Source organism: Rattus norvegicus, chromosome 13 (genome assembly GCF_021556685.1).
Source record: "Rattus norvegicus strain SHRSP/BbbUtx chromosome 13, alternate assembly SHRSP_T2T, whole genome shotgun sequence".
NCBI lineage: Eukaryota > Metazoa > Chordata > Mammalia > Rodentia > Muridae > Rattus > Rattus norvegicus.
The window spans coordinates 47488678-47512463 of record NC_141546.1 but is presented as its reverse complement, the minus strand read 5'-3'; the positions used below and the strand labels follow the sequence as shown (position 1 = coordinate 47512463).

General features: G+C 48.3%; 1 protein-coding gene across 4 annotated transcripts; it reads left to right on the top strand.

Moving 5' to 3' along the window:
- Positions 1 to 259: 259 nt before the first annotated feature.
- On the top strand, positions 260 to 22926 carry LOC103692077 (uncharacterized). 4 transcript variants are annotated; one of them, XR_015635907.1, is made up of 6 exons: positions 260 to 319; positions 5926 to 6017; positions 6123 to 6314; positions 8050 to 8213; positions 9072 to 9272; positions 22000 to 22926. XR_015635907.1 is itself a non-coding variant. In XM_087581951.1 (5 exons), exons 2-5 carry the CDS (start codon positions 2889 to 2891, stop codon positions 9127 to 9129), a joined length of 354 nt encoding a protein of 117 aa, XP_087438077.1. In that variant the 5' UTR covers positions 274 to 319; positions 2861 to 2888; the 3' UTR covers positions 9130 to 10497. The 4 variants fall into 4 exon arrangements, 1 of the variants encoding a protein (XP_087438077.1); XR_015635905.1 differs by lacking the exon at positions 22000 to 22926 and having other exon boundaries at positions 9072 to 9527; XM_087581951.1 differs by lacking the exons at positions 8050 to 8213; positions 22000 to 22926 and adding an exon at positions 2861 to 2900 and having other exon boundaries at positions 274 to 319; positions 9072 to 10497.
- Positions 22927 to 23786: the final 860 nt, after the last annotated feature.

The following is a 23786-nucleotide window of genomic DNA, read 5'->3' as shown; positions in this document are numbered from 1 at the left end:
AGGCGATCCTGGGAGAGGGCCCCCGCCAGGCATTTCAGACTTTCCCTGGAACCGAATATCCCAAGAGTGGTTCTTTCTGTTCCCAGTAGGGGGTGGGCTGCCTGGACCCCACCCTCCCCGGAGGCCTCGCCTTTGGAACGTCTCGGGTGCCCTAGGGAGGGAGAGACAGAGGCAGAAAGGAGCCGGGCTGGGGTGGGGTTGCAGGCTGGGAGGGGGCCGGGCCTATTGTCTCCCTGGGCACCAATCCACAGCCCCAGGCAGCTTAGAGAGGGCAGACAAAGGAGGGAATAGGAGGCACAAAGGGGCGCGGAATGAAACGGTAAGTAAAGGCAAACAAAAGTGAACCAGGGAGACAAAAGCTGGGAACAATATTCCCCAGGCAATAGGCTCAGGGAACAATAGGGACACTGACAGCCCCACAAAGACACCAGTGTCTCCAAGTAGACGTTATCTCAGGCAGTGGTTGGCAGCCCCGCTCTGGCTGCAGCTATTTTCAGTGCCGCTTTTGTGCCATTCTGAACAATATTCCTTGCATGGCTGCTGATAGAAAGATGAGAAGGTTTCTGTTTGATTCTCCCCTTCCTTCCCTCCTCCTCCCCCGGTTCCAGCCCCACCAGCTCCAAGGCACTGCAAGCCCAAGGCGCTGGCCCCATCGGGGCGGCGCGCTTGTGTGTGTGTGTGTGTGTGTGTGTGTGTGTGTGTGTGTGTGTGTGTGTGTGTGTGCTGGAGAAGACCCAGGCAGCAAGCCAAGAGGGTCTCTTGCAGCACTTCCGCCTGCCCTCTGCCTGACCAGGGCCTCCGTGAGTGGAAGACAATGGAGGGTTGAGGTTAGGGCTAGGCAAGGAGAGCTTGGGAAACCAAGAATGTGAGGTACATTGTTCAGAGGGTGGCTCTGCCGTCACCTCAAGTCACCAAATTGCCCAAAGTAGTGAACCCTTAAAGAGACCTACTTTGCATTCTTGACCTCACGGTTATTAGCTCTTCAGCCAAAAGGGGTCCCACCCCGACACTCTGTTGCCTCCTCCTGTTGGCGATCCCCACCCACTGCTTCCTCCCCACCCCACCCCCGTCCTTGCTAGCTCCCAACTTCCCTTCCCACCTCCACCATGGCAAACCTAAGGGGCCAGCAAAGCCAACCCTAGCCTTAGAAAAGCACGGTGGTGGAAGTGCTGGCCCCTCCTAGACCAGACAGACTTTGCTCAAGGCAGCCGAAGTCCCAAGCCGCTGTGTTAGCAGCTCTGACCCAGGGCCCCTTTCTCATGGTTACCCTGTCAGTGAAGAGAGTGACTCAAGTCTCTTGGGGTTCATTATGTGTGGCTTCACTGTGGGCTTTAGTGCTGCCCCCACATTATCTAACTGTTATCGATCTTATCATGCTGAGACCATTCTTCTAAGTGGCTCAACTCCTGTGAGGTCTCTAGCTTCCTTTGACAACTTGCAACCAAACTAGTTAGAAAGGAGCTGATAACAGGGCATGGTGGTCTATGCCTTTAATCCCAGCATTTGGGAGGCAGAGGCAAGTGGATCTCTGTGAGTTCAAGGCCAGTCTGGTCTATGGAGTGAGCTCTAGGATAACCAGAGAAAGAAAGGAAAAGGGGAAGGGACTGATAAAACCTAAGAAACCAAAGGCTGTCATACAACTCTGCCATCAGAAGGCCCAGCTTTGTCAATGCGTTAGTGCCCTGAGGCGGACGGCCCCTGTGCCTCTGCTGGCCAGCACCTGGCTTTGTGTTAAACGGTGAGTGCTCATGGAGTTGCTGGACGGCTGTGAGTTAGGAAACCAGAGGCCTTCACCTTAGCCAGCAGCCTGAATGTAGTAGCATCTGTGCCCTGAGCTCCGGCCTCTCCCTGTGAGAAACATGTACCCAGAGGCTCCTCAGAAATGCCTAACCTGCAGCTCCCACACCAACCCTTAAGACAAGAGCTTACCAAGAAGCCCAGCTGGACTCAAACTTGTAATTTTTCTACCTCAGGCCCCTGAATGCTGCTTTTATAGGTTTATGCCACCACTCCTGGAAGGGATTTACATGTTAGCAAGATTCCCCCATCCCATAATCCCTGTGTACAATCTAGCAATTCTTTTTTTTTTTTTTTTGGCACACACACACACACACACACACACACACACACACACACACACACACTTTGGTCCTAGCATCTAGCATGGTGTGGGAAAGATAAACTTCTGTTACGACCTACCTCCTCGTATGAGCCTCTGATGATTGATTTTTTTAATGTGTCGACTGGACAGGAAGTGCCCAAGCACTTGGTCAAACACTATTCTGGATGCGTCGTTAGAAGAGATCAACACATGACTTAGAAGGCTGAGGGAAGGTCTGGGCGAGTGGCTGGGCAATGGACACCCACCTTGCACACAGAGGTTGAATAAGAGACACAAAACCCAAGATCGAATGACGTTGACCGTAGGAGTGGACCTCACTGGCTAAGGACTTGGAGAGAACAAAGGACTGAAGGGGAGGGACCTCTCACCCGACTCCCACCGACTCCCATTGACTCCCACCCCCCACACCCTGCCAGCTTCATCATCTGCCTTTGCTGCCTAACCCCCTGGTTCTCTGTTCTCACTTTTGACTCTTGGACCTGACTTCACAGATTTGACTCTTCTGCTTCTCCAGCCTTGAGACTAAAACTAGAACTACACCATTGACGTTCTAGGTCCCTAGCTTGCTGACAGAGATTTTGGGCACCCACCCCTCCCCCCACTCAGAGGAAACCTATACCCTCCACCCCACACACACACACACACACCCCACTGGCTACAGTTTTTGGTGTAGAGAAGTAGTATGTTACATTATGAATACTTGAATGTGTATTTTCTTTTCTTTCCTCCAACTCACAGAGATCCTGGTGCTTCTGTTTTCTGAGTGATGGGATTAAAGGCATGTGCTATCTTTCTGTTACTGTTACTGTTTTTTGTTTTTGTTTTTGTTTTTGTTTTTGAGACAGGGTTTCACTCTGTAGTCTTGGCTATCCTGGAATTCACTGTGTAGAGCAGGCTGGCCTCAAAGATCTGCCTGTCTCTGTCTCCCAAGTGCTGGGATTAAAGGTGTTCTTCAGACAAAGGGAAGATTCAAAAAGCTGGGAACAGTGGCACAGGTTTAAATTCTAGTTTAGGAGCAGAGGCAGGAGGATCATGAGTTCAAAACCAGCCTGGGCTATTTAGTGTAATGAAAAGAGAGTTTGCATAAACAAGTCATGGTAGTCATGGTGGCATACGCCTGTAATTGTAGCGCTCAGGAGATAGGGACAGAAAGACTAGGAGTCTGAGGTTAACCTCAACTATGTGGTGAATTCAAGGCCAGCCTGAGCTACAAGTCTAATCTTAAGGAGAAAAAAAAGGGGGGGGGGAGCTGGAGAAACAGTTCAGTTATTAAGAACAGGGACTGTTCTTCCAGAAGACCCAGGTTAGATTCCCGGCACCCACACGGCAAGCTCACAGTTGTTAAAAATGCCAGTCCTAGGGGATCCAACTCCAAGGGCCTCCACAGGCGCTCCTCAGATGTGGTACAAACTTAAATTCAAGCGAAACACGAGTACACATAAAAATGAATAAATGACAAAAAGGAAAAGATTAAAGAGGAGGTCATCAGAACTACCTTCACGATGGCAAGGGTGACACTAGCCCTCCAGTTTCAAGATAGACTTGGTGTAAAGCTTTAAGTGATCCCTTAGCAGTGAGATGTTACCCCATAGTGTTCCTAGAGTGCAGTCGTACCTGGCAGAGCCGTGGAGGAGACTGCTGTCCAGTCTGTTTTTTTCTTTTTTTTTTTTTTTTTTTTGTTTGTTTTTTCTTTTTTTCGGAGCTGGGGACCGAACTCAGGGCCTTGCACATGCTAGGCAAGCGCTCTACCACTGAGCTAAATCCCCAACCCCACTGCTGTCCAGTCTGAAAGGCAGCATCAAACCAGAGAATTACCCATGAACCATACCATCCAGCAGAGAATATACCCTGGTACGATTTGGGTCTTTGCTTTATTTTACGTTTTTCTTTTGAGGAATGAGAATGACTCATATACATCTCTGACTTCTATTCATAGATAAAGGGTGATTTTTCCTCTGGCTTTTTTAATTCCAACCTACCCACTTACCCCACCCTTTTCTTCCCAGCTCCCTACCACTACCAAGGGCTTTGGCCCCTGGCCCATGGTACTTGTGGGAGTAGCAGCATCTTGGTGGTGGTGGTGGTTGTGAGGTGCAATTGAAAACGATTATGGGGGGTTGGGGATTTAGCTCAGTGGTAGAGCACTTACCTAGCAATCGCAAGGCCCTGGGTTCGATCCCCAGCTCTGAAAAAAAGAAAAAAAAAAAAGAAAAGGATTATGGGATATTGCTCACTTGACACTCACGTACCCCATCTCTTTCTCTTCTGCCTTCCATTCTCCCCCTCTCTCCTCATTCTGGACATTCTGAGGTAAGGAAGTTCTGCCACATGCTCCTGCCCCATGTGGCTCCAAAACGCATGAGGTCAGTTGAGCCAAGACTGAAAACAGGCTGAGTAAAACTTTCCTCCTTGGGAGTGGATTCACAGCAACAGTTGTATGCTTACACTTCACTCTCCCTGCCTCTGACTGACATGAGCCTTTGGACTCAGGGCTCAGCTTAAATGGGGCCCCACTTTGGGGGCTGTTGGATGAAATAAATGTACTTGGTGTGCAATGAGGATGTGACCAGGACAGGGTGCTGTAGACCGAGTCACACTCCCTCCCATATAACCCCCCAGTGTGACTGTATTTGGAGCAAGGAAGTACTTAAGATTAAATGAGGTTACAAGTATGGGCTCCTCAGGATTGACAGCCTGATAAGGAGAGGACCAGGGAGTTCAGTCTTTCCTTCCTGCCGTTTGAGGACACAGTGAAGGGCTGATTAGAAGCCAAGATGAGCGTCTTGACCAGAAACCTTGGTCTGGGACTTTTAATCTTTCGAAGTGGGAGAAAATAGACTTCAGTTTATAGATTTCTGAGTCACTTCAGTTGGTTTTGTGGCTCCAGCACACTAATATAATCTGTAGTGATGGAGAGGGGCCCTGTGTGGAACTGCAGAGGACACATGGAGCCCCATTAACTTCCAAAGGAGGCCTCTTCTGACCTCTGATATCCTTGGCACAAACAAAACAAGAGCAAAATAACCTATGGGGTACCGCTGTGCACATCAAATTCAAACTGAGTTCCAGGCAGGACTAGGAAGCAGCCATGAAGACTCCTTAGAGAGCCAGCGAGATGGCTCAGTGGTTAAGACACTGGCTGCTCTTCCAAAAGACAAGTTCTAGCACCCACACAGTGGCCCACAACCATCTGCAACTTCAGTTCCAGGGGCTCCAATGCCCTTTTCTGTCCTCTGAGGTCACTGCATGCACATGGTGCACAGACAGATGCAGGCAAAACACCCATACGCATAAAACTGTGCAAATGAGTTAAAGAGGTAAGGTTGGGAGGTGGTGGCAGGGGCATAGCTCTCTTGGTGAGTGTTCGCCTGGGTTTCACAAAGCCACGGGTTTGCTCCCCCAATGCCACCAAACAGCACCCAGCAAACCATCAAACAAAACAAAACAAAAAAGTCTCCACATTAATTAAATACAAACAGAAGCCTTTGCTGATTTTAATGTCTACTTATTAACACACATTCTTGTGCGGTTATTTTCCCTCTTAATGTGTTAAATCTTTTCATGTCTTGTAAAGACTGTGATTCCTGTGTGCTCAGCCCATCCAGATTTATGAACTGCTGCAGAATGTTTGTGTGGCTGCATTCCTCTGTCCAGGAAGTCATTTCCCTCCAGTAAAGGGACAGCACTATCTGCTGTCTGAGGTCAAACCTCTACCGGATGGAGGTGGTCGGGCTGGCAGCCTATAAGCCTATGGCCAGCCAAAGTGGAAGTGAGCACCTGACTCCTTCCATCACTCTCTATAGGAAAGGAGGAGAAACCGAGGGGAAATTAAGGTTCGGAATCAACCATCTGCACCCAATCACAATTCATTCTGGAAAAGTGGTCAGCAGCAGAGGTGAGTTTGGGGAAACTTCCTTCCCTTGCTGGTTTTCAGCACTTTGTAGACTGAGGCAGCTTCTGCTGCAAATGTGCTCAACAGGTTCCTGTCCACTTATCACAGCTACCGGGAAGGTCAGGAGCCCCAAGAACCAGGTGCGTTCCAGCACCCCTCCTGCAGGCCCAGTGTCCAGAGGAGCCCATCTGGTGTGAGCGAAGGACCCTTAGCCAATGATCTCCGGAGCGCACACGGGGCACAGCAGCAGCTTTCAAAGAGCTGTGCTCAGAGTTCCACAGGAGCTCAACAGGGTGGAAGGTATGTGCCAGAAGGGAAGGTCTGGGAGGAGGAACGGGAGCCTACCAGAGGATGCTGGGACAAACTGGCTCGCAGGGGCTTAGTGGGTCCTCTCAGGCTGCTGTGCCAAACAGGAAGCTGGCTTTTATACTACACATCTGTCTCCCGCTCCACTGCAGTCGGGCAGGTCCTGGTCAAAGAACCAGCAGGTCCAGCCTTTGGCGAGGCTCGTTTCTTGGCTCTCAGATGGCCGTCTTTCTGCTCTAAGTTTGTATGGAGGAAGGAATAAGGGCTTCTCTGGAGCCTCTTGTAAGGGTGCCGATCCTCTCAGAGTGTGCCATTCTCAGGACCCCATCCTGCCTCCAAAATCCCAACTTCTCATGCCATCTTCTACTGTGGGGTGAGGGCTCACTGAATGAATTCCAAAGGGTGCATTATGTGAATTTTGGTTCCAGTTGATGGGAGAGTAAACTAAAAGAAAGCCTTCTGCAGCATAGATGGTGGAAAGTAGGTTTTGTTTCTGTTGTTGAGCATGAGAAATACACTCATCATACATAACTAGAAGTTTGAGAGCTTTTTCTTTCCTTTTTCTCTCAAGCATTAGGGATAGAACCCAAGCATAGCTATGAGGTGGTGGCACACGCCTTTCATCCCAGTGCTCAGGAGGCAGAGATGGGCAGAGCGGAGTTGAGGCCAGCCTGGTCTACATAGCTAGCTCCAGAACAGCCAGGGATTCTCAGAGAAACCCTGCCTCAAAATAAAACAAAACAAAAACAAAGAACCCAGGCCTTCAGGTAAGCACTCTACCAGGGAGCTAGTCCCATACTCTTATTTCAGAATTAATAATATACTGGCAAAATATGGCTCAGTGGATAAGAACACTATTGCACAAGTCTGATGATCTGAGTTCTATCCCCAAATCCACAAAAAAAAAAAAAAAAAATCAGGCATAATAGTGTCCATCTATAATACCAGAGCTGTGACTGTGAGATAGAAGGCAGAGACTTGAGAACCCCACCACCCATCCCTTCCTGAAGTTCCTGAGCCAGATGGCCTTGTGTAGGTGGCACAGGGGCAGAAACAAAGAGATCTGGTCTCAGTAACAAGGTGAAAGAAAGAACCTACCTTGGAAGTTGTCCTTTGACCTCCACACATGCTGGCCATGTAAAGGTGCTCACAGCCAACCCTGATGACCTGAGTCTCATCCCCCCAACCCACAGTGGAAGGAGAGAGCCTACTATCGTGAGTTGTCCTGTGACCTCCATACAGATGCTTTGACAAACATACCCACTGTCACATGTGCATTTGCAAACACAGGCATACACAGGCACATGCACGCATGCACACACATACAGTCGAGCTCACAGACGAATACACATGTATGTACGCATATTCACACGAACACACACACACATAAGCACATACATGTGTGTGCTCAAGCACGAGCGCACATGCTAGAAGAGACTCCCTGAGTTACCTGACACCAGGGAGCTGAGAGCTAGCTAGAGAGACAGACATAGTCATGAGTAAATGTGGATGAGATCCGGTTCAAGTCCGATAACTTAAGGTGACAGTGAAATGTAAGTGACAATCCATCCTCACACCTGATGGAATGGTTACAATCCAGAACACTGACAAAACCAGATGCTGGTGAGTGAGTGGAGCAACAGAGCGCTCACTCGCTGCCGGCGAGAATACGGAATACCACAGCAGCTTTGGAAGACAGTCTGGATCTTTCTCTTTCTTTCCTTTGCAGGTTTTCAAGAAAGGGCTTCTCTGTATAACCCCAGCTATCCCAGAACTTTTGATCTGTAGATCAGGCTAGCCTACAAAACTCAGAGATTTGCCTGCCTCTGCTTCCCAAGTGGCTGGGATTAAAAGCGTGTGTCATCACTGCCCAACTCTCTGGCTGTTTCTATGGTAAGCACACTCTTACCATATGGTCCAGCAACTGTCTCTTTAGTATTATTTACTCCAAGAGCATTCACCCTAAAACAAATGTCACACTAAAGCCCACAGGTGCATTCTTGTAACCACTTCACTGGTAGTTGCGAAAATTTGGAAGCAACCGAGCTATTCTCAGTAGATGAATGGTAAGCTGTGGTTCGTACAGTTGGTGAAATATTACTCAGCCCTAAAAAGAATGAGCTGTCAACCCATGAAAAGACAAAAAGGAAGTTTAATTGTTATCATAAATGCATACACACACACACACACACAGACACAGAGGCAACACATGTAACTATATATTTGCAACATATGTGGCTATATTTGCAACATGTGTAACTGCTCTGATGCAGACACTGACAATGGGAGCGGAGTATATGTGGGAACTCTGTACTTTCCATTCAACTTTCCCATAAATCTAAAAGAGCTCTAAAAGATAAAATCTATCTTTAAAAAAATAAAGGAAGGAAGCCTGGAATGTCCAGAGATGATAAGGTCGATATCAGTGATAAAGGAGACGATGGAAACCAGGCCTGGCAAGAATGAAGAGCTGGGGTTGGGGAGTTAGCTCAATGTAGAACGCTTGCCTAGCAAGCAGAAGACGCTAGTTCGGTCCTCAGCTCTGGGGGTTGGGGGTTGGGAGTAGGGGTGGGGTTGGGGGTGAGGGTGGGGGTGGGGTGGGGGATGAAGAGATGAGCAGTCTTGGGAAATGGCGGCAGGCCTGCTGCAAGGGTCCTCTAGACACATGAATTTGTTTCAACTAGGTTCATTCATTAGAAAAGCCTCTGGCTGGGATGCGGATTGGTTTTTGGCTTCTGTTTGATTTTGCAGGGAGAGCTCTAAGTGGAGGGAGAAAACCACACCCAGCCCCAGCCTAGCCATGCAGTGAGGAGGATGCCAGTGAGCCTGACCACCCATTCGTGAATCACAGGAGGCATCTAAATCCAGAACTCCTGTGCTGGAGGCATGCATCAAAGGCGGGACAGACGAGATGAAGTAAACCCTTCCCTCTCCAACTTGCTTTTGGTCATGGTATTTATCTCAGCAACAGAAAACATACCAGCACACTTCCTTCCTGCCTTCTTCCCTTCCTCCTCTCTTTCCTCTTTTCCCTTTCTCCTTCCTTCCTGTTTCTTGAAACAGAGCCTTGTTGTATGTAACCCAGACTGGCCTTAAATTCATCATCTTCCTGTCTCGGCCCCCAGAAGGTGGAGGGCACAGGCGTGCTTTATGTTACGCCCAGCCTACCAACAATATCTTTGAGAGTTGTATCTCCACTTTCTTTGCAAGCCTTAGAGTTTTTATTTGGGTTTTTTGTTTGTTTGTTTGTTTTTGTAACTTGATCGTTTTGTGTTTTGTTTTGTTTTTTTTTTTCTTTTTTTCGGAGCTGGGGACCGAACCCAGGGCCTTGCGCTTGTTAGGCAAGCGCTCTACCACTGAGCTAAATCCCCAACCCCAACTCGGTCGTTTTTTAAAGGTTTATTTATTTAATGTATATGAGTACACTGTAGCTGTCTTCAGACAAACTAGAAGAGGGCATCAACTAATACAGATGGTTGGGAGCCACCATGTGGTTGCTGGGAACTGAACTCGGGACCTCTGGAAGAGCAGTCAGTGCTCTTAACCATTGAGCCATCTCTCCAGTCTGATAATTTATTTTTAAGTGCATGTATTGAGTTGCAGCTGAACTGACCACACAGATTTTAAAGTGAAAATAATGCTTAGAGAGCTGTGAGTAGGTGGCTGGGACCATCATGGACGTGTGGAGAGCTTTCAGACACAGGCTGGAATCAGCTCTATTTGGTCATTGATCATCTGACCGGTACACTCTGAGTGCCTGCTGTACACCAAAATGTTCGAAGCCTTGGGGACCTGGGAATGGAAAAAGAGACAAAAATCCATGCCCCGGGCTTGTATTCTCTTTGGGGAGACAGACCAAAACAAGGTAAATCATTAAAATACTTGTTGTGTTAGATAGCAATCAATGCCTCTTAGGAAGACACAGAGCTGAGAAGCGATGTGCTTGTGTGGGGAGAGGCTTGGAGACAGCCCCACATTAGTTACTGCTGTGTAACAAATGTCGCAAAGCTTCACAGCTGCAGGCACATCACCTGTGCAGGCACATCACCTGTGCAGGCTCATCACCCATGCAGGCTCGTCACCCGTGCAGGCTTGCAGATTGTGTTAGCAGCAGGTGCTCAACTTAGAACATGGACCTGTGAAGTTTGAAATAATGTATATGAGATATCCAAATGGTACCACTATGCAGACCTATCCCGTCTCTGTGTGTGTGTGTGTGTGTGTAAGCTAACTGTGTGTGTGTGTAAGCTAACTCTGTGTATGTATGTGTGTGTGTGTAAACTAACTCTGTGTGTATGTGTGTGTAAGCTAACTCTGTGTGTGTGGGGGTGTGTAAGCTAACTCTGTGTGTGTGTGTGTGTGTAAGCTAACTCTGTGTGTGTGTGGGTGTGTAAGCTAACTCTGTGTGTGTGTGTGGGTGTAAGCTAACTCTGTGTGTGTGTGTGTGTGTGTGTGTGTGTTGGGGACTATCAAAGGCCTTGTGCATGCTGGGAAAATGTTCATCCCATCGGGTGAAAATAAGACCACTACCACATTTTCTGAGCCAATTTTGAAGCAAACTTTATTAAATACCAGCCAAGATGATGGACACTGGCCAGGCCCATACCCAAGACTCCCAGAGAATGGCTGCCAATTACATCGGTCTGGTGCTTATAGAGGTGAAACCCACAAGGCTATGTGCTTTCCGCTTTCATCCAGCGGGGGCAAGCACACATACTGAAATACTCTGTGTATGTACGTCCTGCCTAAGTGTGATCGAGCACATCCTATGCAGTTGGCGCAACCAACCTTGTTTACAGAAGTGAAAACACATGGCTTGTTTATCTTACATGAACCATAGCTCCCGGGGTTCCAGGAAGTAATTTGTCCTTGGACAATGGTGGGGTATAAGGGTTAGAGACATTTTTGTTTTATAAATTTCTTAAGCACGGTAAGTAAAACTTAAATATAACTTTAGCCCTCATGAAACTATTCTACCAGGGAGGTCCACTCCCCTGAGTAAACAAGAGGATAATTCTAGAAAGTGGCTCAGATAAGGTACACAAATGTGAGAATCATCCATTTAGTACGTTATGTGCAATTGGATGAACTCACCTTAGAAGTGGGTATAAATGTAAAATGAGAAGATAATTAGGCTGGCAAGATGGTTCTGTGACAGAGCAATCCTGAGCCCCTGAGTTTGATCCTCAGAACCCACAGCTAAAGAAACTGATTCCCGAAAAGCTGTCCACTGACTACCACATTGCATGCACAACACACACACACACACACACACACACACACACACACACACACACTCACACACTCACATGCACAGCTAATACACTTACAAAAAATAGATGCTACCTGAGCCCTGAGCCCTGAGAAGTCCCAGAATCTCAAGGAACAACCCAGAAAAGAATAAACAAGGAGGGGTTGGGCATTTAGCTCAGTGGTAGAGCGCTTGCCTAGCAGGTGCAAGGCCCTGGGTTCAGTCCTCAGCTCTGGAAAAGGAAAAAGAAAAAGGAAAAGAAAAAGAAAAAGAGTAAACAAGGAGGGGGTAGAGCTCCCAGAGGAGTGACTCTTACACTTAAGCTACCTTCCTAGGACAATCGGCTTCTCACTTGGGCCCACAGTAACTCAGAGCAAGAAGGAAGCCTCACAGCTGTGTCTTTCTGTGTCTTTCTGACTCCTTCGCTGTGACTGAAGACTTAGAGGTAAGTGCTACCTTTAGCCTTTTCTAAATCACCTTGGATTCCAAGAGCAACAAAACCTTGCAGGACAGAGTGTAATTATCCAAGAGGTGGAAACTCCACCCCAGAGCAGAAGAAACCACATCCTAAGAACCACCTCGTCCTCTCATGCCTTTTAAGGACCATCTTATAGGACAGAAACGAGACACGATAGAGGAGACAACACCTTAACCAGATCGGCTTCATTATGCATACCTTTTGTCCCCAGCCCCAAAGTAGTCACATTGAACAACTCTCCTCTCTGCCAGTTGTCCTCTCCTTAATTGATGTATTAGGAGCAAGTGGCTGAGCTGCTGTTCAGACTGCCCTAAAACCCCAGTTACAGCAGGAGTCAAACCAGGTGAGCACACGTCCTAAAGTCAAGTGGAAAACTCAAGGAAGACCCAGGGGAACTTTACCTTTGCAAGTGCGGCTGGAGGAAAACCGGAAGTTGCGTGGAGGGAGCATTCATCACCTTCATGACAGAGGCTCGTGGAGATGGTTGGAGAATAGGCTAAAAACGAGGAAAGCTGGAGGCAGATTATTCTCTTAGATAATTTTGTGAAGAAGAAAGAAGAAAATTGGGTTTGTAATTAAAGGGGAAAGTAAGTTCAGAGGCTCTGTAGCCCAGGCTGCCCTTAGACCCATGACCGTCCTTCCGGTTTCAGCTTCCCAGGGGCAGGGACTGCAGGCTCTTCCTTTTTAGGTATGAGAAAGAACAGCAGATTGTGTGCTGAGTAGATGAGGAGAGGAAGCAGTGAAGCGAGAGACAGAGGGTGGAGTTGCGGTGCAAAATCTGGGTGGGCGAGACTAGAGTGGGCCCGGTGTTAGGGAAAGGGTGCCCTCCTTATGGCGCACAGAAACCCGAGGCACTGAGCACAGGCAAGGGGCAGCCAGGTGCATGGATGTGATCAGTAATTCAACCAGGAGTGAGGAAGGAGGGGGAATGCTAGGACCCTGAGGCAAGGAGAGGACAGGCAAAGGCACTGTTGAAAGAGTGGCAGAGTGAGTGGCATGGCCACGCACCAGTGCTGGGTCCCAGAAACAGCCACACCTGCCATGCTCAAATGCCCAAAGCAGATGCAGAGAGATGGGTTGGGCCAGGTGAGTGCAGCTGTAAAAGACTCACGGCTCTGAGGACCACTGGGCAGGCAGTAGGTGCAGTCTGAGTGTGTGCCTATTCGTCCATAGTGATTATTAATAATGTCCTTTTCATTCTCAAATACCTCTGCCTCTCCCTGATGTAGGGTCTCATGCAACCCAGATTAGCATCCAACTTACTTCCTTCCTTCTTTCTTCCCTTCTTTCCTAGTATGTGTGTGTGTTTGCATGCACACGTGTGACAAGTGTGTACGTGGGACCTAGAAGGAGTCAGGTGTCTTCTCTTTATGCTTTGGTACTTTGAGGCAGGGTCTCTCCTTGAAGCTGGATGGAACTTATATTTTTAAACTGGGCTGGCAGGCAGGGATCCTCCTCACGCCCCACCCTCATCTCCAGTACTGGAGTTACAGATGTGCATGGGGTCACCCCAGCTTTTATGTGGGTGCTGGGACTTAAGTCCTCATGCCTTGTACAAGTGCCCTCTACCACTGAGCATCCCTCCAGCCCCTTGTTTGAGGTCAGCCATGGTGGCTCAGCTCTCAGCCCTCAGCACCCAGCACTGCCATCCCTGGCCACAGAACTTCACCAAGTGATCCCCCTACTTATCGGGGGTTGTTCAATGCACAGTGACCTCAAAAAAGTCTGTGCGCTTATTAGGATAGAATGACTCATGAGTATGTGTAGCCTCTGATTCAGGGTAGCTCAGAACCCTCGCAGCATTACCTCTGTCACAAGTCTGCCTAGTTGAAGAGGACACAGAAGTCACCTCTCAATGAGAGGAGGGTTCAAGTCACTTCACAAGAAGGCTTTATGGTCCTGGAGTTGAAACCACATCCCCCACCCCAACCCTTCTAGCAAGACCACGTGGCATTCGTGATATTGTTTTGCTTCTTTGGGGACGATGTGATTCTGACCCTAAGTTTGGATTCTCTTTCCTTCTTCCCAAAGGTACTAGCAAAACACTCAAAGCTGTAGTCATTGTTTATTTATTAACGTTAACCATGCTCACATTGAGGGTCCTGCTGCAAATGGAGCGTCTTACCAATCTCGTCCTCCTGAGGTGTGGGCCCGAGTGCAACTGTGCTTTCTCAGGAGAAACCGCGCCATGCTGGCACAGTCCATCCCAACTCCAAACAGTTATCAGAATGTGGTCCTATATCCAACTGGCCCTTACAATTGTGTGACAAGATACCACAAGTTTAGTGGCTTACACGACACAAAGTTGTCATCCACAATTTCGGGCAGGGTTTTGTTTTGTTTTGTTTTTTTTCCGGAGCTGGGGACCGAACCCAGGGCCTTGTGCTTGCTAGGCAAGCACTCTACCACTGAGCCAAATCCCCAACCCCCACAATTTCTATGATCAGGAATCTCACTCTTGGTTTCAACAGATGGAAATAAAAATGTCCGCTCATTGGTCTTTCTTCAAAGGCCTACATGGGGAAGGTCCCTTTGCAGGCCCCTGGTGTATTGGTAGAGTTGCTTTCCTGTCGCTCTTGACCTGGAACGCAGCTCAGGAATAGCCAATGTGAGGCCCTAGGTTCCATCCTGGACAGTGTATGCAAGAGTCACTTCGCTTTTGTCTGATAACTTACTTGTGGGATTTCCACCCATCCTATCTGCAGGTTCATTACCCAGTCAGGGGGAGAAGACTCTGTAGGGCTCATATCAACCATGTTCAAGGGTTTTGTGTTGGTTTTTTTTTTTAACTGAAAAGGGAATGTGGTGCCCTTTAAAGGAAGCTGGTTCTCCTGGTGGTTAGTTAGTTGTGGTGGTTTGAATGAGAGTGACCACACAGGTTCCTTCACTCATACTTAGTCACCAGGGGGTTGATGATTAGAATTAGGTAGAATTAGAAGGATTAAGGAGGTATGGCCTTGTTGGAAGAAGTGTGTTGCTCAGGGGGTGGGGTGAGCTTTGAGGTCTTCAAAAGCCCACACCTGACCTGCCATGATGCTAATGGAGTAATCCTCTCAAAATGTAAGCACCCCCCTTCCCAATGAAATGCTTTCTTTTGTAAGAGTTGCCTTGGTCATGGTGTCTCTTCACAGCAGTAGAACAGTGTCTAAGACATACACCAACCAGCAGGAATCTGTGAGAGTTCTGGCAACCTTCCTCACAAAGTCCAGGCCCTGAAGAGATGGCTCAGTGGTTAGGAGCAACTGCTGTTCTTGCAGAGGAACTGAGTTTGGTTCCTCTACTCACATCAGACAGCTAACGTCTACCTGTAACTGCACCTCCAGGGGACGTGATGCCCTCTTCTGACTTCCTTAAGGCTGACGTGCACAAATCTACACACACACACACACACACACACACACACAAACCTAACTAGAGTTTAAAATAAAAAAATTTTTTTAAAGACTAGGAAGCAGTAATGTCCCAGAAGAGTGGACATAGCGAAGCCCGCCCAACATAAAGAGCTGAATCCATGGGTCAGAAACTGCTACAACACTAGAGCTGTTTCCACAGCAGGACACCGGTGCCAGTGTCGCCCATGACCAAGACCTGTGGAGGACATCAGAGAAAGAATATCAGGATCCGCCACTTCCATTGAGGCTCTAACAGTGCGGCCTGTTTGTTAGATCCTTCTAGCCCTTGAGGGGTTGATATAGTGGGGAAAGACCAAGATTTGGGAGCCACATGCTGACATCCTAGAGACAGAGAGATCTAGACAGAATCAACTACCAATAAGTGGGAACCATTAGAACAAAGGATGCTGGATTAGTGTATTGCCTCATTTGGAACATGAGAAGGCAGAGAGCGAAACAGACAGGGGACAGAACTCCGGCCTCTTCGGCTCAAGGGGCGTGTGTTTTGGAGGGTCTATATTTGTGTGCGGGGTCTACTTAGAAAAGTTGCATGGTAAATCTGTGTTTGTGTGCGTGTGTGTGTAAGGTGTGTGTGTGTGGGTGGGTGTGTATGTGGTGTGCATGTACAGGTCTGTGTGTGTACATGTGTATGCATGTGCAGGCGTGGCCTGGCTAACTTGGAACTTGCTATATAGGTCAGGTTGTCCTCCAGCCCACACCTGTCCCCCCATCCTCCCCTCCCGAGTGCTGGATGTGCTATCACATGTTAGAGTTGTAGTTAGAAGGGCTGGGGTACATTGCAGTGGTGGAGCAGTTACCCAGCACATGGAGGGGACCTGGGTTCCATCGTTAGTGTGTATGGGGTTGGTTAAAACAGAGGTCGAGGGGCTGGGGATTTAGCTCAGTGGTAGAGCGCTTACCTAGGAAGCGCAAGGCCCTGGGTTCGGTCCTCAGCTCCAAAATAGCTAAGTACCTAACTTGAACAACACCCTGTACTTGACTCCCAGCACCGCAAATATGAAGCAGAGTAACATTAAATTGAATTAAAAATTTGAAATCAGTAGAAAGACAAAACCTTACTAAGGTGACCTTAAAAGAGGGCAACCATAAAGTCAAAAGAAGGAAAAATAAGAAGCATAATTGACAGAGAACGACAAAAAAAAATGTAAGCAAAAACGAAAGAATTAAATAGGGACGCACTGTTCTGGGTGCGGTGCTGTACTAAAAACAACTAGACTTCCTCGGGTCAGCTCAAGTTGGAGCAAGTAGTTAAAAGAATCACATAATTCATAAGACCATAAATAATAGCAGGGAGTAGAGTGTAAGAAACTAGGAAGCAGCCATGGGTCATGAAACAACAGAGGCTGGTGGAAGTGGTGACGCACACCTTCTATTTCAGCCCTCAGGAGGAAGAGACAAGCAGATCTCAGTGAGTTTCAGGGAGGTATTGTCTAAACAAAAGAAAAAGAAACTAAGAGGTAAGTGTGCTGGTTTGAATAGGTTTGACCCCGTAGATTCATGTGTTTGAATGCTTGGGCCCATAGGGAGTAGCACTGTTAGGAGGCGTGGCCTTGTTGGAGCAGGTGTGGCCTCATTGGGGTGGGTGTGGCTTTGCTGAATGGGTGTGGCCTCATTGGGGTGGGTGTGGCCTATTGGAGTAAGTGTGGCCTTGTTGGAGTAGGTGTGTTACTGTGTAGGTGGGCTTTGAGGTCTCCTGGGGCTCAAACTCAACTCAGTGCAGAGCAGTCCTCTTCTGCTGCCTGTGGACCAAGATGTAGAACTCTCAGCCCCTTCTCCAGCACTATGTCTGCCTGCACACTGCCATGCTTCCCACCATGATGATAATGGACTGAACCTCTAAAACTGTAAGCCAGCCCTAATTTCCTGTGAGTTTGCCTTAAGTTGGAGTCTTTTCACAGCAATAAAACTCTAAAGAAGGCAGTAAGGATAAGAGTAATGGTGTTTACATCTGAAGCAACAATAGGCTGAAAAGATCAGTGATGTCAGGCTAAGCCAACTAGAGACACAGATGCTGCCCCAGCATCAAAGCCCAGCCTGCTTCCAAGAGTGGCTTCCAGACAGGCTTCCTGTCGTAAATGAGGGACACAGAAAGCTATTCAAGTGACTCTTTTTCTTCTTCCCTGAGGATGATAAGTAACAAGGCCATTTAAACCAAAAGAGGAGTTGCTATATATTGGATGCCTACAACAGTTGGCCTGCCACCCCTTACCTAACTGTCTGACCCATGTCAAAATGCAGAGCAGGGTGGAGAGTTTGCCTGGCACCCCACAGCTGGCTCTGAGAGATTGTATTTCGTGACCCTGAATGCCTTATGGGTAAGAGATGGAAACGGAAATCAGATTCCGGGGGTACATCCCTCCTAAGAGCTACTCTGTCAGATGACAAAGAGTGGAAATCGCTGTTTTACCAAGCAGAGTTCAGAGAGAGCACTTGTCACTTGGTGTCTTTTAAAAGAGAAAGAAGCCGGGTGTCTAGTTTACACCTTTAATTCCAGCACTCCAGAGGCAGAGGCAGGTGGATCTCTCTAAGTTTTAGGGCAGCCTGGTCTACAGAGTGAGTTCCATAGTGGCCAGAGAAACCCTGTCTAGGAAAGAAAAAACAACAACAACAACAACAACAACAACAAAAAACAAAAACAAAGAAACAAAAACAAAAGGAAATAAAGAGGCCCTCCCAAATTCCTAGTTCAGTGGCCAGCACTGCTGTCCTCTGAGGGCTGACACCATTCCCCTCCCCCCACAGTAGTGCCTAAAAGAAGAGCAAATGACTTGAGGGTTACACACAGTCGCTTATGTCCTGGCCAGGGACTCCTGCAAAAACAGAGTTCAACTTGGAAACAATCCAACAGGACACAGACAAAAGGTAACAATGGGTAAAAACTCAAAGAGGATTCTGAGCTCTTTAAAGCGCGTGCCCTAATTTGTTGGCTGTCTCCTAGCATGTAACCGTATACCAAATTTCAGTGGTCTGTGACAACAGGTACCTTGGATATTTCTGAGAGACAGGAGTTCCACAGTGACATATATTCTGGTTTCCCCATCTGTTGGATGCAGGCTGAGTCCCATAGACATCACTGGAATTGTCCAGTGTCTTCTTGGTGTGACAGCCACTTCCCTAGCAGAGAGGAGACCCTCCCATGTCGCTTCCACTTTGCACTGTTCTACAGGTGAATGACTGTGCTATGTACGGCCCACACTTCAGGGGGATAGAATCACACACCCATGTTGGTTTCTTTTTTGTGTGATAGAGTCTCACTGTAGACCTCTGGCTGGCCTTGAACTCACAGACATCTTCCTGCCTCTGCCTCCTGAAGGCTGATTAAAGACGTGCACCTCCACACCCAGCATGGTGTTCTATGCTGGGCATAGTTTGCTGATCCCTGGCTAAGTCATCCCAGTCTCCTCTCAACCCCTCTTGTTGACTCCAATTCCTTGGGACTCCTGATGTGTCCATTTTAAAAGGGAGGAACATTTGGCGACTTACTTTGAAAGTGCCACGTGTGACAACATTTGATAGCCCTGCTACCGTCCTGCCTCCATTGCTCCCCTGAGCATCCTTCTGTGTGGCATTTTGCTCTCTCTGATCCTTGAACGTTTGGCTTCTGGGATTTCCCTCCTCATTCTCATGTTTACTCCCAGCTACCCTGAACATCTATCTTCCAGCTTGGGTACAAACATCCTCTCTCTCTCTCTCTCTCTCTCTCTCTCTCTCTCTCTCTCTCTCTCTCTGTGTGTGTGTGTGTGTGTGTGTGTGTGTGTGTGTGTGTGTGTGTGTGATTGCCGGGAATAGAACCCAGAGCCTTGAACTTTCTAAGCATGCCTTCTACCACTCGGCTCTAGGTCCAGACCAGGCACACACTTTCCTGAAAGAGCCATGGCTTCACAGGGCAGGCAGACTCCCAGTGAAAACTTCACTCAGCTGCCATTGTGGGCAAGCCGTGGACAGACTGTTCTTACGGACCTGCAAAGCGGCCAGGCTCGCTCGTCTCTTAGCATGAGCCTATTCAGTCTGACTTTGGGTGTCTAATCTCTGGAACTGTAGATAGACCAGCTGTGATGTCTGAAGCCGCTGAACGATTACAGCAGCAACAGGAAGTGACCGCATCTCCCAACCCTTCCTCCCATCTCCTTCCCTCCAGCCTGTTTGTCCACACCACCCCAGACACAAACGTGACCTACATTCCCCACGGAGAACCCATCGGTGGCCCCTCCTCCACCCTTAGTATAAACTCTAAGCTGCTCTATCCACCCCCATAGCATCCTGACCATAGCAAGTTTTATGTCATGCTCTTTTGAAGTGAACTGGATGCTCTGATTAAAAAAAAAAAAAAAAAAAAAAAAAGCCTTCTCTTCTCTCCTCTCTCTGTCTCCCTAGAACAATTCTTCTAAGCTCTTCTAAGCTCCTTCAGTTTCTGGTTTGAGTGTCATTTCTAAAAGGAGCTGGCCGCTGGCCTCCGAGGGCCATTCTGAAATCAGTCCTCTTGCAGTGACGTCATGATGTCGAAGACTACATCTGAGTGGACGGCACAGTACACCCAGCTTCTGATATGCCAGCTGGTGTAGGGAGTGAATGAGTGGAGGGTCAAGGGAAGACCCCTGGGTTGAGGCTAGTCTTTCCCCTTGAGACAAGTGGGGGACCTTGGAGACAGAGAGACGGAGCAGGCCGGGTGGTGGGAGCTGAACCGGCCTCATTTCCTTTTGCTCAGCCCTGGTCGGGAAGATGCTGGAAGGACTGCCAGACACCACTGACCCACTGCTACAATTAGCCGAGCCTTTCATTCCTCTCTACAAAGAAGAGCAAGCAAATCAAAGGGAGATGAAAGTGAGCGTCCCACAGAGGACTTTGAGAAGAGGGAGAAGGACCTGGAGGGTGGTGGCAGGACTAGGCAGAGACGGAGAAAAAGCCCCACAAGACAAACAAAGACGAAAGCCAGCAGATCCCAAGGATCAGACGTGGAGACACAGGGACAAGAAGAGACCAGGCCACGTGGGACAGCAGCCTGTCAGCCAAGGAGGAGGGGGTGAAGAAAGATAAAAAGCTTGTGTGAATGGCCGGAGAAGAGGGTGGAGAGGGACCCCAAATGGAGCTGGGACAAAGGCGTGAAAGGACAAGACTGCCACTGTCCCAAAAGCCACCAGGGAAGACAAAGAGGAGCTGAGACAAAGGCCGAGAGGAGATGGAAGGGAGCCATGTGGCCCTGTGTTGGTGACAGGGTTGTCAATGCAAGCGTTTAGTGAGCTGTCCAGCCTTAGTAAGCTGGCTGGAGAGGTCATCATGGGACTGGCCTCTGCTTAACGCCTGCTTCCTGTTTTTGAACTTTATATCAATGTAATTTAAAAAAAAAAAACTAGAAACAAGGTAGCTAGCTGCTTTCAGACAGGTTATAGGCCTTTGGCTTCTTTCTCTCAACTTAAAGTATTGCAAAGTCATTACAAACTAGTGTTGTATAGTATTCCACTGTGTCCATTTGTCTGTCTGGATTTTGGGTTGGACTCACCAGTCCTTATCTGAAACATTGGGTTGGGGTGTGCTACGAGGTTTAGGACAGAAAGTCCTAAACACACGCGCGCGCGCGCGCGCGCGCGCGCGCGCGCGCATGCACACACACACACACACACACACACACACAAACTTCCTATGCAGGTCTGCCACAGTGCCCTTAGTCAAACACATTAGAATTTCTTCAAGGACGAGGGTAAATTCACCCTGTAAATAGTTTCTCCTTGGACATACGTTTAGCTTTTAAAGCGAGTTTTGAGTTTAGCTTAGTTTTGGGGGCTTCTTGGGTTTCAGAACGGAGATGGAAGCACTGTGGACCTCCCCTTTGCTGCTTCTCAGTGATGTTTGTTTTGGAAAATTCTGGCAGAGAGGGACGGATTAGATACTACGTTAAAGACAGCCATGGTCCGAAGTCTGGGGAGGGACTCAGAGTTGGCCCAGGGTTCAAGTCCTGACTCTGTGGGAGTGGGGGGACAGGAGAGGACAGCCTGACTGCTGAGCTCACTCCCCTGCTGTGGCTGTTTGGACATCGTAAACGTCTTTGTTTTTCTAACCTCAGCTTGTAATCCTAGGAACTGGTGATTATAATTTTTTGTATGATTTTTTTTTTTAAAGCTCGTTTATTTCTTGTTTCCTTGAGTCCTCTACTCCTCTGGCTCTGTTCTACTTATCTTGATTGTTCCTTATCTCCATTTTGTCCTTTATAATTTTATATTGCGTCCTTTTATCTCATCTTATCTCCCTGTTTTTTATTGCTATTGTGTTATTTCTTCCTGACTGTGAAGAGACCCCTGGGGTTTGGAGGAGAAAGCTGTGCTGGCTCCCCTCCACCCCTCCCTGGAGCCAGTGCGCTCTGTGCCTGGGAAAGTTTCCTCCCCTGGGGAAATTCCTGGATGGTGGGGAGCCTCAAAATTTAAGTTCAAGTCTTCATTAATTGGTGGTGGGACTTTTGAAGTCTTGGGAAACGCTTGGGCTCTGAGCAGGAAGCTGTTATAAGTGGCGGGGATTTAATTTTAAGCAAATATTTCTTTGTTCCAGGCCAGGGACATCGAGGACACAGCGTGAGCACTCCTTCCTGCCTGCTGAACACTTCTCCTCTCTCACCAGCTCTCTGAGTTTGCTGAGGTGAAGTTTGTAATGGTGGCAAGGCTGAACCCTGGTGCCTGGCTCTCTGTGTCTCTATTGGTGCAGGAAGCGTTGTCCCCACACATTCAGGGAGGAGTAATAGCAGCTCCTTTCTAGCCATTGCCTGTGGACCTCAGACAAGAAAGCGAAGCTACCCAAAGGATGGCTAAGGCCTCCTGTTCTCCCAGTCTAGCAAAGGTGTCCTCCAGCAGCCCGACTGCAGTGACCTCGAATCCAAGGGAAGGGGCCTTGGTGAACTGAAAAACCCTGGTTTTAGGAGGAACCAGTTTGTGGTGGGGGCAGGGGAGCGGGTTACAATTGTAGCTGGGAAGCAGATTCTTCTTTCCCCACACTACAAGGAGAACTGCAAGTGGCTGTCAGTGCCTGGGGCCTCAGGATCACCTCATAAAGGACTTAAATCTCCTTTTCCTGCCTGAGGGGTGGAGAGATGCGAAGCAGGCTGGGCAGAGCTGTCAGTAGCCTCCCTCGTGTAGACTGTACCAGGACTCCTTACCACACACGTCCCACCTCCAGAACCCTTCAGAGGTCCGAGCTTCACTCAGCTCTCTTGAAGCTGTGCCTTCAGAGTCTACCTCGATTGTGGTGAGCAAGGGCAGCTGTCCATTCACTCTGGGGACTGCGTGGCCGGAGAGCCACACTCCACAGCCTCCTCCCTGACGGTGCAGTGGGGACAGGTTTCATGGAGACCAGTGGTTGTGTCTGGCTCTCTCAGGGTTGACCAGATGGTGAACTATGGGGCTGAACAGGAATTGTTTTTAGTTCATTTGATCATTTTGCTGCATATTGCCTTGATATTGTTTTAACAATCCTTTCATTTACTCTAATTTGCTTCATCTTTTTTATTAGCTACTCTACTTTTTATTCTCTGCCTATGTTCTGTTTTTTTTTTCTTTCTCATCTTAATAAACCGGATGCTGGAAGCACAGGTCTCAAAGGACAGCCAGGAGACAGGCTTTGGTCCACACAAGGGAAGCCTTCTGCTCTCTCCTCTCTAAGTGGCCCCAGGTTTCTTTGCTAGACATCTCATGTCCCCAAGGACCCTTCCGAACTGTTGAAAACTTCTACTGTGGAATGTGGGGCCTCTGGGTACCAGTGGTCTTGAGGGAGGCAATAATGCATTCACCCAGACTAACAAATAAATATGGAATGCCCGCACGTCCACTGTTAGAGTTTGAAGGACAGTGCACACACAAAGCAGGAAAACACGCAGTTACTGCGTGCATGCATGAAGCCCGGATTCAATTCTCAACAACAAAACCCAGGTACATCTATAATCCCAGTACTCAGAGCGGGTGGGGTGGCTAGAAGGCTCAGCGGGCAGATACGCTTGCTGTGCAAGCCTGGAAACCCAACTTCAGTCCCATATAAAAAACAGAAGGGAAGAAACAACTTCACAAGCTTGTCCTCTGATCATGTATGTTCTTGTTCATACAAGCATGATGGCACACATGCTTAATCACGTGTGCTTGTGCTCACACACACACACACATACACACTAATATCAAATAACTTAAAACAGCAGCAGCAAAGGACAAGCAAAAGAATACTATGAAGAGGGGTTGGGGATTTAGCTCAGTGGTAGAGCGCTTGCCTAGCAAGCGCAAGGCCCTGGTTTCGGTCCCCAGCTCTGAAAAAAAGAAAAAAGAAAAAAAAGAAGAAAAAGAAAAAAAAAGAAAAAA

Excerpts from the sequence above, each read along its gene's own strand:
- LOC103692077 (XM_087581951.1), top strand. Across the intron at positions 6,018-6,122 it reads AAAAGTGGTCAGCAGCAGAG|CTACCGGGAAGGTCAGGAGC; the intron begins GTGAGTTTGGGG and ends CACTTATCACAG. Across the intron at positions 6,315-9,071 it reads GGAGCTCAACAGGGTGGAAG|GGAGAGCTCTAAGTGGAGGG; the intron begins GTATGTGCCAGA and ends TTGATTTTGCAG.